The sequence below is a fragment of the Parasteatoda tepidariorum genome, chromosome 4 (assembly GCF_982258835.1).
Source record: "Parasteatoda tepidariorum strain Cologne lab strain chromosome 4, Ptep-v5.0, whole genome shotgun sequence".
Lineage (NCBI taxonomy): Eukaryota > Metazoa > Arthropoda > Arachnida > Araneae > Theridiidae > Parasteatoda > Parasteatoda tepidariorum.
In genome coordinates this window covers 41,138,634-41,151,476 of record NC_141758.1, presented here as the reverse complement: position 1 = coordinate 41,151,476, position 12,843 = coordinate 41,138,634, and the positions used below count along the sequence as shown (strand labels likewise).

Here is a 12,843-nt window from a genome sequence, read left to right as displayed (position 1 = left end):
TAATTTTATCAGATTTTTTTCTCCGGGTAGGAGTCCCCGCTCATCAACTCCTGTAATTGCTTCGTATTCAGTATTGTTGGTTTTTTTAAAGTTAATATTTTTCTTGGAAACAAAGTACATTTTGTGAGTAAATTATATAGTCATTATAATTTTATGTAAGAACAAATTTTTAAATCGAAAATCATTACGCAATGAACAATTTCCTAGATTTACAAAATAGCAAACTGTTCTCGAGAAGAAATAAGCAAAATTAGAAAGACAGAATATGCGATATAATAAGCAATGATAAATGAGAAGTAATTTTACTGGTTGACGAGATTTGCATCAATTAAAATAGAAAACGGTTTTTATATCACTTGTATAATGCTTAGTTAATTTTTAAAAATTTAATCACAAATGTTAAGAATTATATCTGGCAACATGCAATCTCTCTCATAATATGTGATTTTATTGACATCAACTCAATTGCGAGCTTATATAAGAAAGAGCTCGGGAGGAAAAAATAAATTTCTCTATTTCAATGAATAAATAGTCAATGTAAAGAAAAAAAAATTGAGAAAAATTCCCGAAAACTTTTGAAATTTCAAAAAGAATAGCATAAAATCATAAATAAAAATGGCTCATTCGAAATGTTAAATATCACATCTGTAGATACTTTACAGCAGGGTTGGGGATCAACTACAACAGTACCTCTAGCACTATTTTTTGAACTTATTATCGAATGTTAAATAGTAGTATTTCATCATACTGCTTGTGTGTTTTTCTACAGTCTATCATAAATTTAAATTTTTAATTCTATATAGTTTCTATGCAACAAAACAAAATGTAAAATAAAGGAATAATAAGGAGGAAAAGCATTCAAAACTTAACTTAACTTTAAGGCTTAACTTAAAGCATTTAAATTGCAAAACTTTTGAACAAATCAATATTTTTTAAAAAAAAGTCGTATTAAGTTCATTAAAAAATGCGGCCCTTTCAGAACATTGAATTTCACATCCGTAGTTGCATTTCTACGAGGTATAGAGTGGAGCAGGAAATATTTTTATCTGTAAGTTAAGCAGCTTATAATTCACGAGAGTATTATCGGATTTAGAATTTTCAGTCTAAAATTATGGTAAAATAAGCGTGGGCTGTCTGTCCATCCGTTTAATCGTAAAGATTGTGTTGAATATCATTTTTTTACATTTATGTGCTTGAAACCGTTTACTACTAGTATGACAACAAGAAAAAACCATGATTATGAAACGATACAGTTTTTTGACCATTTACAACTAGCATGGTTTCAAAACCGTAAAAAAGTAATTTAACTGGATATGGGTGCTGGGTATTTCGTTACGTAATGGACATTGGAGTTAAACTGTGGTTGAGTTTTATTTTATGAAATGAATCAGTAGGAGCACATAAACACTTCTTATGCAATTGCAGAAAAGAGTTTCGAAGTTTTCTTGTCGAATTAGTAAATGAAAGTAAGATACGCTATCAATAGCTTGAAAAGTGATTAAGGTTTTAAGTGCAAAAAGCACAAAATTTGGACCATCTGACACTGCTTTCTTGTTGCTATCTCACTTTTTGATATTGCTATCTTTTTCTCACTCACTTTTCTTCCCTTATTCTTATTTAAAATCACAGTACTTTTTTGTACTGTGATCACAGAATAACTTTTATAGTTTAAATTCTTCATGTATCAAAAAATCGTAAGCGCAGCCACCTCTGTTTTACGTGTTCAACTTTAGGTTGCATTTTGATTAGGACCTTAAAAACTTTAAATCTTATAAATTTGAAATAACAAAGGTGCATAAAAAATATACTGAGAGTATGATGAAATGAAAAAAAGTGCAAACCTTACGCTTTTGGAGGAAGCTAATTTCTGACGATTTGGGGTCTAATATTTTAAAACAGTTTTCGCCAGAGCTCAATATTTTTCCGCATTTAGCATTTTTATTTATTTATTTTTTTTTTGCGATACGGAAACATGCCTATTTCTGATGAGCAAAAATATGTTTTTTTATTTATTATAATTCCGAAACTACAGCAACTCATTTTCCCCATTCATTCCCGTTTTGGTAAAATATTTTTTATGGATTAAATTTGCTTACAGCTAAATGTCTTGCTTAAAAAACTCTTACATTTAGTTTTAATAAAAAAAATGTAAAATCTGATGAAAAAATAACGTTTAATGCTTTCATCTTATGTTCCCATAAACAATGTTCAAACAAGTAGGAATTAAATTAATCAAAGAATTGTTTTCATTGCATTCAAATATCAAAGCCTCTGGTCGTAACAAACTAAATAAAAAATCGGGTGAAATAGGACGTTTTGTGATTTATCAAAACAAAAAAAAAACGTAATTTGTTTTATTCACAGACTTTTTCAAAACGAAAGCAAATACGGTCTAACAGCAAAAATAAAAGTGAAATTAATCTTGGCATAAAATTAATCGTACAATTATTTATGGATCTAATATTGAAATTTGTAATTAATTACAACAAATAATTATAATTTTTCAGAATATCAATTTAGCAAATCATCGAAAAATAATTAAATGATAATGAGATAGTGAATGTTACTTTTCATGACTTAATTGAATGCAGTTCATTCAAATTCCTGTTCATCTTAAGGTTATTTCAATAAAATTCCAAATACTTTCAATAAAAACCAGATTTCGCCCAATGTTTAACACTCATTAGTTCAACACTTCTTACACTTTTTTCCTTAACCACGTGTTTAATTACGCCTGCAATTTTAATTAGAGCTTAAAGCCGGCCGGTATTGTTTTTAATTTTAAACAGTTTTGACTACTCTTCCAGATTTTATCAATAAAACCTTGTCCTTCTAAAGGGTGGGGTTTCAGCTTTTAATCAAGTCGTTGTTTTAATACGAGTAATTCACTAACTCTTTAATGAAGGCGACCTTGTGTTATTTGTATAAATACAGAAAGGTGTGAGCAGAGATTATAGTAGAAAGTCTCTCTTACAAACTTACAACATGATCTCTAAGGTAAGTTAAATCAGCTATTTTTTTTATTATGAAAAATCTATTTTTTAATTTAATAATAACTGTACTTAGTTAATCTGCAAAATAAAAATAAATAACTTTTCTTACCCATTACTTTGATTATAAAAACTTATTATTATAAGTTAAGGAATGTTGTTGTTGTCGCGAGTTATGATGTTGCTTTAAAATCTATTGTTATGGTTGCAAAATAAAACAAGTCGTATGACATAACAGTTCATTTAAGAATATTCTTAGATCTTTCAAGAATATCCAAATCTATCTGTATAAAATTAAATAAGTTTTGTAAAACTTCTTGGTGTAAACTTCTTCACAAAATTTCTTTTGTGAGACTTCTTCTTTTCGTAAAATAACATTACGCTTTAATTATAATTATTTAATTAGTATTCATAAAGTTATTGATAAATAACCAATATTCTTATATTCCAAGATTTGTGTGTAATAGCTGATTTTCTTAGAAATTTTAATAACCGGCATGCGCCTCTTTTGCATGTAAACTTAAAACTTAGAAATTTCACAAATATTTTCCCTAAAATATTAATGAAAATTCTATTTTGTTAGATCACTTGTCTTATGTCACCAAGATAAAAAGAAAGTAATGAAACTTACTTACTTTCAATTTTTGGAATTAGCTGCATTTTTATTTGATGATTATATTAAAATAGTGGGAAAAACATTAATGTTTTCATTATTTAATTTTTTTTTACAATATATTTTAAATTATTCAATCAATATTGTAAATATAGTCCCTCTCAGCATTAAAGAAGTAAAAAACATGAAGAGTTATCTTCTAATAATGATATGTGAGACCATTCTCGCCAAGGGGCCATAGATATTTATTCAAAAACAAATAAATGTTTTAGGTATCCATTCTCTTTGCTGTCTTGGCCGCAGCCAATGCTAGTCTCCTCCTAGCTGGACATGGACACCTCGTCAATACCGGTGTCAGTGCACGACAACAAGTTCAAGATGTAAGTATTTTTCTGATTTAAAACTAATTGCTATTAGTATGTTTATTCGAATATAAAATAGTTATGTAATTGTTCTTAGGGACATGGAAATTACGCTTTTGCTTACGACATCAAGGATGGCAAAGGAGCCACCAACTCCAGATCTGAAGTAGGAGATGCTCATGGAAACAAGAAGGGATCATACACTCTCGCTGACATCGATGGACGAGCAAGAAAGGTTGAATACGTTGCCGATGGACATGGATTCAGAGCTGTTGTCAAGACCAACGAACCTGGTACCGCTCACAGTGCTCCAGCTGCTGCTGTCATAGCTAGTCCATACGCTGCTCCAGCTGATATCGCCCACGCTGCACCCGTCGCTCATGTTGCACCCGTTATTGGACATGGTATTGCAGCTCCTTTAGTTGCAGCCGCTCCAGTAGCTTATGGTCATGCTGGTCTCGGATATGGACTTGGACTCGGTTATGGAGCCGCTATTGGTCATGGCGCAGGTCTTGGTTATGGAATTGGTCTTGGACATGGCTATGCTTTTGGAGGACATTATTAAATACATATATATATATCATTTAGGTAAGATATTAATTATCTCATAAAACTAAACTTACTTCGGTGCAATTCAAAATGTAAATATTTGATTCAAAATTATGTACTGAAATATTAAAATTCTTAAGTATGTATCTGATGATACAAAAATACCTCAAGTGTTAACGCGTCATTTCAATAGCAAATAATAACGTAACAATAGCAAATAATAACTATTTTAAGGAAAGCTATGCGTTACATAGATGCTTTCTAACTATCTTTTTATACTCTGCGTAATGAATAATTAACAATTCTTAACACCTTGCAATGGTGTTGTCTAAGGGAATTTATAAAATTTGTATTTATAGAATGTACATTATTATAGAATACTGATTTATAGAATATTGATTATTTTTGAAACGGTCCTACCTTTTTTTTAATAATTTATACCAAAACAAGTCTTAATTTTTTTGGACCTTTAAAATAAACATTAAAGTACAGAAGCTGGAATTTATTTAAGAAAAATAATGCAGCATAATACACATAATGAAAATAATGCAAAGGAGAAAACTAGAAATGAACTTAATCGCAATGTAATTTAATTATAATTTCTTCAGAATTAAGTTAAAAAAATCAGTTATTTCTGCTTACACTTTTCTCAAAGAAAATGTTCACTTCTTTGATATTCTTTTTAAAAATATTTACAATAGTTCTTAAGAAAATGTAATTTTTCATAATTTCTTAGATCTAATACAAAATTTAAAATTTTTTCTCAAATTTATGATTAACTCTAATGGTAAGAAGTACTTAGACTATTTGAGGACTATAGTTTTATATAATTTTAAAATTAATACATAATAGCAATTCGTTAAAAAATTTAATTTTTTAGTTTTTTTAGAAGTATTTACGTTTCGTATTTATTTTTGTTCTGTTGAACTTAAATACCTCACTTCAGTTTTTTTGAACGTTGTTATTTCTGCTCCTTTGAAATTAAATAAGTATAATTCTTTCAAAATTAAAAAGCACTTAAATAAGCATTCAGATATTAATACAGAAATACCGTTTTCTAGCGATTTTGTTTTAAAAAGTCTTTACTATTTCATGTACTAAATCGGAATATTTTTTATTTTAATAGGTGGCCATAAAAGTGATGGAAAGAAAAAAAAATGCTTTGATTGATTGCCGTTTTACCTTTAACTTTAAAAAAAATTTATGCCCAATCAACATCATATGTCATTTACCAATTGGCAATTTAATTTCACTCCCAAATTGAGACTACATTGTAATGCAATTTCTCTCTCATATTTGTTATGATTTGTAAATAAATATTTATTTTTATACATTGGTGTCATGTTAATATTTTTAAGCATTTATCCATAGGGTAATGTCACTTTTTTGGCATTTTGAATTTAAGGATAATTTTTTTAAATGAACATTTCTAAACACAATACAAAATTATATTGAGATTATTTTACGTAACATAAAAACAGTGTACGGATCTTCTAAAACCTTGTAGATACCCGGAAAAAAGAAACTACACATTGTATTGTTATTTTCATACAGTTTACATGCAAAATATTATTATTATTTCATTAATAATCATCATTATATATTATTATCATTAATATGACAAAATTTCTTTTGCACTATCACGAAATCTTAATTCAGTAGCATAACTCAACAATTTTAAGCGTGCATAATTAAAATGATAAGGATAGGTAATGATTGGCTCACTGCTAGAGGGCGAGATAATCACTGATCTAAATAATGAATTAAGAAAAGAGTAGATGAAGAGGAGCTGGATTGTTAGGCTGGTTTTTCCTCTATTCGGGTATAATTCTGCATTTTGGCCGATGTGGGTCCTTACAATTCGCTAATTGTTTTTTCTATTGCGTTGAGTGTTAATTACTATATTGTTTTGTCGCTGTTACTTTATTGGATTTACTTCAAACGCAAAAATGCTCGTCACAGTTGGTATAGTGTGAAAAGCCAACAAAAATTAATTTTCAACTACACGTGCAATTAAAAATTGTTTAAGACTAAGTGACACTTAAACTAACTTTTTAACAAAAGTAAATATACGCACATTTTTTTTACTTTTAACTTATTTTGAATTAGCCTCATTACACAGCATGTTATTTTATCTTTAGTAAAAAATTAATGATTTGACAATTTCAAATAATTGCAAAGGTAATTTCAAAAGCTGACATTTGTCATGTTTATTTAATTAATTTATTTTTATTTCTTTAAAAATTAAAATTTTTCTCACACTGTAAAAAGTTTTTAGTGCATCTCCACTTAAAAAATGGCACCAACTACTTTACAGCAAAGTGGTGTAGTGAATTGCCATACAGTATTCTTGCATCTAGAGTATCACTACACCAAAGTTCCTTAACAGTATTTAGAATAAAGAAGCCGACGCCATTTTAGCTATTCAGTAGCACTAAAATTTATACACAAAATGAGATAAAATATACATAAAAGCCAGTATTTTAGCATTACGAGATAAAATAAGAATTATTAATTTAGAATGCATATATAAAATATATACTAATTTCTAAAATAAAATTAATCAGTAAATAAAACTCAAAGTAGTAATCAGTAAATCAGTAATAAATACGTAGCACCGAGGGAATATTAAAACAAATTCAAGCTAAGTTTAGCAGAATGAATGCGAATGGAAATTATACATTATAAAAATCTTTTAATACAGTTCTCAGATATTTAAATCTAATAATCCTCACAATATTAACACAAAAAAAATGCATTCCTTTTCATACACGACTTTTTGTTTTTTTTGAAGAATATCAGCGTAGAAATTCTCGGTTGCTTATTCTAGACTGTAAACAAGCTACTTGCGATATTCTTGTTTTTGTTTCTTAAATTTTAGCTGTTCAATGCACACCAAAATTGGTGCTATCGGAAGAGAAAATAATTCTCGTATGGTGCGAAAGCGTAAGAGTCAGGTGTAAGATTGTTCATTTTCAAATGTTTAGATTTGAATTAATCCTTTTAAACCCCATATAAACTCACGTTTTGAAACTACACAAAATAAATTGTTCCTTATTACAATTTTCTGGGTTCTTCAGACTTAAAATGATCATCTTTGATCCATTTTTATTCACACAAAAAACTAAGTTGATTTTTGTTAATTTATTATATTTTTCTGATAAATTTCGAATTTTTATTTGCTTTTAGAGTAAATTGTAAGAAAAGATCTTTCTTAAATTAAGTTAAATATCCAAAATAGTCAAATAACCATAGGTAAGATGGTATTCAAACTGGTAACTGTGATAAAAATCGTTTATTAACTGCTTCCACTTAATGTCGCAAAACAACCAGAATTTCATCGCACCTGCCTAATGAAGACACTTAGTTCCTTGAAGCTGGGTAAATATTATAGCCGAGAAAGCTAATTTTTCAATTTTATAACCTAAAGATCACAGGCTCGAGTTCCAGCGTTGACACCACAATATCTTCACATGAAGAGTTTTCAGTGTCCAGAACTCCCCAATTTGTGACCCTGGACTATTAAAATACGATACTCTAATTCAATCATAGATGTGACACCGCTATAAAACTGTTTAACACAAACAAATTCAGTATTTTACATCTCTAATGATATATGAAACATCCAGATAAACTAATTCAGCCACATTCCACGGTTTATATGATAATAAAAATTCATTTCATCAGTCGGTCATCTTAGGCTTTGAACTCAACCACCACCTAGCTTCAATGCCCATTATCTAACGAAAACCTTGACTAGCTTCAATGTCCAGTGAAATTTTTTTACGTTTTTGAAACCTTGCTAGTTGAAAATGGATTAAAAAAAACGTATAGTTTTTTATACATTGTTTTTTAACCATACTAAGTGTAAACAGCTCCAATACCGTAAAGGTAAAAACTGTTCTTTACCGCAAACTTTACGGTTAATTGGATTAACAGACTGTGACTGGCCATTTTACTGTGATTTTAAATTGAAAATTCTAACTGAGCATAAAGCCAGAAACACTTTGCATTTTGCTATAATTCTGGCAGTTTTGACTATGATTTTTTTACTTAGTGCTTTACCCGTAATAAATTAAATTTTTAAATGAACAATAGTAACCATATAATGCATATAATTTTTTTAAAGTGGCTAAAAGTAAAATAAAGGAAAAAGTATAAATTAAAAAGGTCAATTTTGCTTTACCTAAGCATATGCTTTGCCCGTTTATGGTGCAATTAATTACTTACATTTTTTAAACTTTTCAAAAAGCTATTTATCGAAGCGTTGTACTGCAATTAAAATATGAAACTGGTCGATTGACTGAATATGATTCGCCAAAAAAGTAGAACGGTATGAAATCTTAAAAATAAAACATGGTTTTGACAACGCATTTAAAAAAAATGCCGTTTATTTCCTTCTACAATCTAACATATTTACTTCGAAGAAAAAGTTATAAAAAATAATGTCAAAACTAAAACGGATGAATAGATTATAAATCCGAAAATACCATTCAAAATAATGAATCTAAATTGATTGATATCTTGCAATTAATTAATTAAAATGTTTCTAAGCATGTCATGAATTTCAATTTGATTTAATTATTTTAGAATTTTTCATGAATTTATTGAAATACAATTAAATATACGAAAAAAACTAAATTATGTATTGTGTATACAAATTGAAAAATTAAATCACCAGTTGTGGTCAGATTATTTGAAATTGAAAGTTAATTGATAAAAATAAAGGATAGTTGAAATTTACTTCTTCTAACATCTAAACAAAAACAGTCTTCTTTCATCCAGTAGTTAAATAACTCACGACATCTTTTTTGAGCAAAAAGATTACTTTTTTTCACTAGAAAATAACTTTTTGAACTAACTTTTATGTGAATAGATACACAGAGAAACAAAATTCTGGTAAAATTGCCAAGCATTTATGGTAAAAAGAAACATAATTCTGGTATAAAAATAGAAATGTGGGATTTTTAAACCATACATTTGGTTGTTGCCCGTTCGTATTGTAACGATTTACTGGAAATTCTGGTCAAGAAATATTTTTGAAATGGGAAATTTCTTTCAAAGTTATGGTCCTTATTAACACACATTCAGATAAAAATTTACAATTCAAAAGTAAATTTAACCAAATAAATGGTTTTTAGGTCATGCTCTAAGTTATCATGATAAAATTATCAAATTATTATATTATAATTACATCATTGACATTAGTTATTCGCTTCGGTAAAAAGTATCTAATTCTTTAGTTCTCCCATAGAGTCAAAAACACGGTAATTTTTTTTATATTCTCGTATATAAAATATAATATTTTTTTTATATTCTGGTTTATATTTTTACCATACTATTATTTTCTCAGTTTAGTTTGGAGCAAACGAAAAAAAAATCTCTCACTCTTAGTATTTTCCAGCAAAACTAAGAATAAGGTTTAAGTTACGTCAAAAAAGAAAGAAAAACTATTATGCAAAGTTATCTATGATAAGCTCATTTTATGGTTGCATAATCGAGATTTATCGAATTATCATAATTTCAAGTTTGGTTTTTTGACATTTCGCAATCGCACTAGAGTAGCACGAAATATACATTGAACAAAAAAAAAACTAATATGTACTTTATACAGTATGTAAAGTATTATAAATTTCTGGAAAGAAGGAATTTCTGGAATTTTGGTCAACTAATTTTTGTTCTGTTCACTTTAAAAACTGCTTAAATTATAAACATTAAATTTCCAAAAAAATATTTTAATTTGTAAAAAGAACAACTGTAATCATGTAAATTTTGTTGCAACGCAATTGTAAAGAAAATAAGAGAATATAAATACACTAAGAAAGAAAGCACTCAGTAATTATTGTTTGCACTGATAAAACTTCCATTCTAAAACTATGGTAAAATAACCGGTAGCAGTCTGTCCATATAATTAACCATATACCTTTACGGTTTTGAAACCGTTTACAACTAGTATGGTTAAAAAAAACTATGAATACAAAACTATACCACTTTTTAACTATTTATATAATCTCAAAACAGTGAAAAAGAAATTAAACTGGATAGTTTAGCACTTTTATGATGCTGCTATCTTTTAGCGAATGATAGTATCGCATTTAAATAGCCCAGGGTTACAAATTGAAGTTTGCAGAACGCTGAAAACTCTTCACGTGTTGAGGGCAATGGAAGAAGTATTGTGGTGCAACCATCCGTTGGTCGTAATATTGATTTGAACCACAGCACTATAAATCATCGATCCAGTATCCCTAGTGGTAATAATTTGATATGGGACCTTGGAGGACTTTGTAATGGATTGCAACAGTCCCCATTTCGTACACCAGGAGTCTTTGACTTACCAGCCAGACTTTCACGGCCAGAATATTTTCATTTATTAAAGCTAATGGAGGTTCCATTAAATGTTAACTGTAATTAAAATATTTTTAATGTCTTACGTGAAACTTAGAAAAATTGCTATAAATTTTTTTGTGGGAGTTGAGAGTTACAATTAATATTATCTCAAATACAATCTGTAAAGAAATTATAAAATAAAAAATTTAAAAAAAAAAAAAGAAATCTGTGTGAATAAGAATTTTTTATTTACATTTTTAATGTCCATTTAAGCAGCATTTTTTTGTAAATCTGTGCAATCCAAACAGTATTTGATAACAAATAAACATTAATGTATATTATATAATTACATAATTTGTAAAAAAATATTATTAATAATAATATTATTAATAATAATAATTATTATTATTATTAATATTATTAATAATAATATTAATAATTTGTAACATTCAATATTTTTTACCCGAGTTTTTCTTTGAATCAGTGCTATATAAAATCAAATTATTATGGCGTGCAACAGTCACCATTTTGTACACCGGGAGTCTTTGACAGGTGGAGATCGAACTCATAACCTCTTGGTTATGGGTATAAGGCCCTACCAACCAGAATTTCATGGCTAGCAATATAGATTATTTTCCCTTATTAAAGCTGATGGAGGTTCCATTAAATGTTGACTGTAATTAAAATATTTTTAATGTTTTAGGTGAAGCTTAGGAAAATTGCTATAATATTGTTTGTGGGAGTTGATAGTTACAATTAATATTACCTCAAATACAATCTGTAAAGTAATTATAAATACACTTCAATTTATATGAAAAATATTTTTAAAAAAATCTGGGTGAATAAGTATTTTTTATTTACATTTTTAATGTCCATTTAAGCAGCATTTTTTTTTGTAAATCTGTACAATCCAAACAATATTTGATAACAAATAAACATTAATGTATATTATCTAATTACATAATTTGCAAAAAAATAACATTCGATATCTTTTACCCGAATTTTTCTTTGAAGCTGTGCTAAAAAGTCAAATTATAACTTTGCTTATAACAAAATTCATCATTTCAAGCTTTAATTGTTTAAAAATTACGTCTAAATGCTATTATTTCTACGGGCATTTTAAAAGTAATACCTAACATATCCATCTTGAAAATCATATTTTATAAGAATTATCAAAATGGTATTATAATTTCAGAGTTTAACGCTATATTTGTCCAACTAACAGTTGTTTGGAATTCACACACTGTTACATGAATATGTCACAGCACATCCTGCGTCACGATCGTCATATTGTGTTGTAACTTTAACATTTTTGCAAAAATCAAATCAATATTTAGGTACAAAATCTTATTATCTTAAAAATATGAACTATCAAAACAAGACATAATTTTTTTATTTATTTTTTGAAGATATTGTTGTGTTGTTTTCCTTTGATGGCACAAATTTAAGCAAAAATTAATCTTTTTAAGAGAATAGGCTAATAATTTCAGTAAAAAAATTACCTTTTACGTCATTTAACATTAATATGCAAATTGCGAGTTTCTTTACGGATTATGTGAAACGTTTCATGCTAGTTTATTGACTCTAATAATTATGCAACAATTAATAAGGACAAATTTATTTTAAGTGTTTAATTATGCGTTCGTGTTCAATATGCCTGAATTATTACATCTCTGAATTAAGTTAAGGTCACTTTTTTATATCAGTAATTATAATAAAATACCTTAGGAATTAAAAAGATATACACCCTGAACTAATCTTCGTAACGCCACGCATAATTTGTCAATTTTATTTTTACCTGGGCCTGAAGAGTGACATTATTGTCTTTATTTTTCTCCATTCTAAACTACTTTTCGAGAAGTTTTTGTTCCGTCTTTCTCAAGGGTGCGGCTTTATTTTTAATTTCTTTTACCAGAATATTTTTCCGCTTTTTCCAAACAAGTAGCTCACCAATTTAATTTATGCTGACCTTGTGTCACTTGTATAAATAGGTTGGGTTGAG

General features: G+C 28.0%; 1 protein-coding gene across 1 annotated transcript; it reads left to right on the top strand.

The window, feature by feature from the left end:
• Positions 1 to 2,895: 2,895 nt before the first annotated feature.
• On the top strand, positions 2,896 to 5,845 carry LOC147810915 (uncharacterized). The gene is made up of 4 exons (XM_087160987.1): positions 2,896 to 2,997; positions 3,876 to 3,983; positions 4,063 to 4,553; positions 5,641 to 5,845. Exons 1-3 carry the CDS (start codon positions 2,986 to 2,988, stop codon positions 4,528 to 4,530), a joined length of 588 nt encoding a protein of 195 aa, XP_087017113.1. The 5' UTR covers positions 2,896 to 2,985; the 3' UTR covers positions 4,531 to 4,553; positions 5,641 to 5,845.
• The last annotated feature ends 6,998 nt before the right edge of the window (positions 5,846 to 12,843 follow it).

Bases quoted from the DNA above. Each gene is read 5' to 3' on its own strand.
- LOC147810915 (XM_087160987.1), top strand. The intron at 3,984-4,062 runs GTAAGTATTTTT...AATTGTTCTTAG, and splicing joins CACGACAACAAGTTCAAGAT to GGACATGGAAATTACGCTTT.